At 42.8% G+C, this 5,684-nt stretch overlaps 1 protein-coding gene across 1 annotated transcript; it reads right to left on the minus strand.

The window, feature by feature from the left end:
* Positions 1-999: 999 nt before the first annotated feature.
* On the minus strand, positions 1,000-1,935 carry LOC141126428 (olfactory receptor 2A25-like). The gene has a single exon (XM_073612370.1). It carries the CDS (start codon positions 1,933-1,935, stop codon positions 1,000-1,002), a length of 936 nt encoding a protein of 311 aa, XP_073468471.1.
* Positions 1,936-5,684: the final 3,749 nt, after the last annotated feature.

Here is a 5,684-nt window from a genome sequence, read left to right on the forward strand (position 1 = left end):
CCATCCCCAAATTGTTCCCACAAAGTTGGGAGCATGAAATTGTCCAAAATGTCTTGGTATGATGATGCCTTAAGAGTTCCCTTCACTGGAACTAAGGGGCCAAACCCAACCCCTGAAAAACGACCCCACACCATAATCCCCCCTCCACCAAATGATTTGGACCAGTGCACAAAGCAAGGTCCATAAAGACATAGACGGGCAAAACCCTATTTTTGGCTGATAGTTTTTGGCAGCTGATATATCGGTACATCCCTACAATTCTTCTGGTCTACGGAATCCCAAAAGCTTGCATCTTTTTTAATGTAAGTAAAAAAAACTGTTTTAAACCTTTCCTGCTCAATCCAACATAAAAAAAGTTGTACCTTTAGATATACTTTACATTTGTCAATAAAACCTGCCACTTAAAGTGGAACTACACTTCATCTGAGCACCACAAACCAAAAACGCAATATAATTCATTTTTAATATTCAAAGCAAACTCACCCACCCATCCATGTCTCTATGCTCAAAAACGCAATATAATTCATTTTTAATATTCAAAGCAAACTCACCCACCCATCCATGTCTCTATGCTTTATTTTGTTGAGAAATCACTTTGAAAAATAACCCCCCTAGCATCTCTGGCCGTGGCCATCTTGAGTATGGGCAGGTGATTCACGTAGCATTGACTTCCTGGAATCCACCTGACCTAAGCTCGGGCATGCAGGCAGGAGAGGGTGTGCTTAGCTGAAAAAAGACCTGCTCCCTTCCTGAAGACTCCTGCTCGGATGTATGACATAATTTGCCTAGGCATGGGAACCAGGAAGAAACTGGAGAAATGTAAAAAAGGAGTTTAAAATAAGTAAAAATTATATACTTTCCTATAAATGTACTAATGCTAGCAACATAGGGATTAAAAATAGTCAATGTTGATTGAGAGAGGGACGTTCCGCTTTAAACTCCAAACCTTCTACACCTGGAAAAATAACAAATAGCAAGACTGTTAATCATACTTTCAAGTTAATATTTTATTTTATTTTTTAAAGTACTGGAAATAATGTTCTTGATCTCCTCGGTCCTCAGACAATATATCAAAGGGTTGGCTAAATGTGGCAGATAGGATTGCAGGACAAGGAGGAAGACCCCCAGGTCAGGAGTGAGGACCAGCTTTACATAATTGGCTATGTAGACAAACACCCGGGGGACATAAAACAAGGTGATGACCAACAAATGTGTCACACATGTATAAAATGCTTTCCACCAACCATCCGAATGGCTCAGGGAGAGAATAGAAAATAAGATGGCGATATAGGATAAAATGATGAGGGCTAGAGTCCCGAAAAGCACCACCAAGCCTACACTTAGAAGAATTTCTCGAGTTGAATTAACATCGCCGCAAGCCAAGCGCAAGACAGTCGAGGTGTTGCAGAAGAAGCTGAGGACCTTATAGGGACCACAGAATGGGTGTTGGGTTATTAATATGATGTCTAACTGAATAAGAGCCCAGATGAACCACATAGAACTGCAGCTGAACACGATCAATTTGTAGGTAACGGTAGAGGAATACCTCAGTGGATTGCAGATAGCAATGTACCGGTCAAACGCCATCAACGTGAGAATTAAACAGTCCATTCCAGACAGCCAATGGACCAGATGCATTTGCACAAAGCAGGTGAGGAAAGATATTTTTCCGCCGTCAAACCAATACTTGGCAATCATTTTAGGCAAGGTAGCCGCGTCGAAGAGAAAGTCAGAAAATGCTAAATTGGCAATTAGAATGTACATAGGCTTGCGTAGCTTCTCCTTTAGACTGATCAAAACGAAGACAGCACCATTGGTGATAAACATAATGATGTACATAATGAATAAAATGAATGACGTCAGCATATGGAACTTCTGAGGGACTCCTGGGAAACCAGTAAGTTCAAATTCAAAATCAGCGGTTTGGTTGGCCATAGAGCAGATGGGATCTTTATCTTTGGGGGTGTTTGGAGAAGCTCTGTAGAGAAAATATAGACTATGGATAACAGAAGATAAACTATGTGTAGGTCTACACTATATGGTCAACAGTATGTGGACCTTCCTCCAAATGATGGAGTTCAGGTGTCTCCAGTGATGGCTACTGTTAATACTACATCACACAAAGGCATTGTAGCCAATGGTGGTCTTCCAACCTTGAGGTAAATGTGTAGGGAAGACTCTTTTTTGTTTCAGCATAACTGTACCTCTTTACTCAAAGCCAGCTCCATAAAGACATGGAATGGCCAGTTTGGTGTGGAGGAATTTGAGTGTCCTGAACAGAGCCCTGACCTCAACCCTAATGACCACCAAATCCCCTGAATGCAACCAAAACAATGTTTATAAAGGGTTACATTTGCAGAGTTGCTTGGTGTAGCAACATATATGTATAGACCCAATTGGCTAAGTTCACTATATCAACTGTTATTTCCTGTACCTGCCAGAACTGTTATTTTCAACAATAGGAGCAAAAAGAGGCTGAAAAAATGTAACATGGCTGAAAAATAAACATTTCTACAGCAAAGAGCACATGCTTTGCAGCTATGTGTGCTATGGGAGCAAATCTATGCCATTCCAAAGATCTGTCAATAATTAGGATATCCGTGAGCTGTGTCCTGCTACATCAGGGACACTTTGTGGGACTTTGTCTATTGACGTGAATTTTTCAGCCAATAGCATGCTGTACTCCAAAATAAAGGTATCTGGCCTTTCTGGAGGGAGATGCGTTTTAGGTTCTCCGGATTTGTGCACTGTGTGTTACTTGCTCCTGACCCCTGCACCCTGCATTGCATACTGCTGTCCCCTGCACTCTGTATTACTTACCCTTGGCCCCTGCAATCTGCATTACTTACCCCTGACCCCTGCATTCTGCATTACTTACTCATGGCCCCTGCATTGTACTTTACTTCTTCCTAAATTCTGAAATCTGTGTTACTTACTACTGACGTCTGCACTCTGCATTATGCACTACTGACCGCTGAGTTCTGCTTTACTTACTACTGACCCTTTACTTTGTGTTACTTACACCTGACCTCTGAACTCTGCATTACTTACTATTGACCTTTGCGCTCTATGTTACTTATGCCTGACCCCTGCACTCTGCATTACTTGCTACTAACCTTTGAACTCTAAATTACATACCACTGACCCCTGCACTCCGTGTTACTTACTACTGACATCTGCACTCCACATCACATACTACTGACCCCTGAACTCTTCATTAATGACCCCTGAACTCTGCTCTACTTAGTGCTGTGCCCTGCATTATGCATTATATACTATTGACCTCTGAACTCTTTTCTACATACTACTGACATCTGAATTCTGTAATACTCACTCCTGACCCTAAACTCTGCGTTACAAATGACTGACTCCTGAACTCGTCATGACCTACTACTGACCTGACCTCTGAACTCTTCATGACCTACTACTGACCTGACCCCTGAACTCTTCATGACCTACTACTGACCTGACCCCTGAACTCTTCATGACCTACTACTGACCTGACCCCTGAACTCTTCATGACCTACTACTGACCTGACCCCTGAACTGTGCGTCACTTACGACTGGGGTTGAAACTCAGCGTTACTTACTCCAAACCTCTGCACTCTACATTACTGCCTACTGACCTCTGCAACCTCCATTACTATTTACTCACCTCCAAACTCTGTTTTACTTACTACTGACCCCTACACTCTGCAACACTTGCTACTGACCTCTGAACTCTGTGTTACATACTACTGAACACTGAACTCTGCATCACTTACTGCTGACTCCCAAATGCTATCTTCTATCTTACTACTGACCCCTACACTCTGCATGACTTACTACTGACCTATGTGCTCTTCCGTGTGTACTACTGACCTCTAAACTCTGTGTTACTTACTACTGACCCCTACCCTCTGCATGACTTACTACTGACCCCTGTGCTCTCAAATGCCTATTACTGACCTCTAAACTCTGTGTCACTACTGACCCCTACACTCTGCTATACTTGCTACTGTCCTCTAAACTCTGTTTTACTTACTACTGATCCCTACACTCTGCATGACTTACTACTGACCTCTGTGTTAGCCAGTGCTTACTACTAACCTCTAAACTCTGTGTTACTTACTACTGACCCCTACACTCTGCAATACTTACTACTGACCTCTGAACTCTGTGTTACATACTAAGGACCACTAAACTCTGCATTACTTACAACTGAATAAAACCTACAATTCTTAACAATAACCTCTGCACTCTACTTATTGCTGACCTCTGAACTCTGTGGTACTACCGGCCCCTACACTATGCATTACTTACTACTGACCTCTGTGTTCTCCAATGCTTACTACTGACCCCTACACTCTATAACACTTGCCACCGATCTCAATATATCTGTGTTACATACTACTGACTCCAAAACCCTACATTTCTTACAGCTGACCTCTGCACCCTGCATTACTTATTACAGACCGCTGAACTCTGTGTTACTCACTCCTGACCCCTACACTCTGTTATACTTATCACTGACCTTTAAATTCTGTGTTACATACTACTGCCCACTGAACTCAGCATTATTTACTACCGACTACCAAACCCTACAATTTTTCCACTGACCTCTGCACTTTGCATTACATTCTCCTGACCTCTGAACTCTACATTACGTAGTGCTGACCTTTGAACTCTGCATTACTTTTGACCCCTGCACCAAAGCAATATTGTCATGTAAACAAAGAAGGCCCTATTACAGAGGATATAATACTGATAGAAAAGGTTCTAATGTTCTTTGACAAAATACAGAATTGCTAAATATATTTTATATAAAATAGTTTGTGCTGCCAGATTTTCTTTGTCAGTGGTCTTCAAACTGCAGCCTGGGGGCCAGATGCAGCTCTTTACTGGCCTTTATCTGGCCCTTGGGGCACTATTCCTCCTACTGACACCAATGATGGGGCACTATTCCTTCCACCGACACCAATGATGGGGCACTATTCCTCCCACTGATACCAATGATGGAGCACTATTCCTCCCACTGACACCAACGATGGGACACTTTCCCCTGATACCAACAATGGGGCAAAATTCTTCCCACCAATGCCAATGATGGGGTATTGTTTACTCCCATACATTGGCCACTGTCCGGCCCCCTCAAAGTCTAAAGGACAGTAAATTGGCCCTTTGTTTGGAAAGTTTGGAGACCCCTGTTCTATGCTAAGGAATACACAATAACATCACAATGGCCAAGGTTCTAAAAATGACAGAACATCTACTGATGTAGAACTATAAGTCCCATCACTCTCTTCTCCAAGCACATTGCCAGGTACAGAAAGGTGCAGATAGCTCCCTATGTACCTGTTCACAAGGTGAAGTCTTTCTGCTGAAGCGAGCTTTCTCACCTTATGGAACATGGTGACCGAGGCTGAGGATTTTTCCTTGGATGTGGAAGTCTGGGGAAGCACTCAGGTCCAGGTTGTGTTGTTCAGGAGAACGTTCTTCTATCTGCTGAACATGAAACCGAAGACACAAGATGCTCCCTTGTGATCCAAACCATTTACTCACAAAGCATCTTCGGGTTTTCCATTAACGGCCTTCTATTATATGTTCTGCCCTTCCTGCACCTTTTTATTATATACAAGTACAAAGTGACTACGGCCTCTGGAGATGGAGCCGAACAAGGTTACCCCGGGGGGGTTGAACTGCTG

Source organism: Aquarana catesbeiana, linkage group LG02 (genome assembly GCF_042186555.1).
Source record: "Aquarana catesbeiana isolate 2022-GZ linkage group LG02, ASM4218655v1, whole genome shotgun sequence".
Lineage (NCBI taxonomy): Eukaryota > Metazoa > Chordata > Amphibia > Anura > Ranidae > Aquarana > Aquarana catesbeiana.

Coding starts and splice junctions, on each gene's coding strand:
- LOC141126428 (XM_073612370.1), bottom strand. CDS start 1,935: ATGGCCAACCAAACCGCTGATTTTGAATTTGAACTTACTGGTTTCCCA.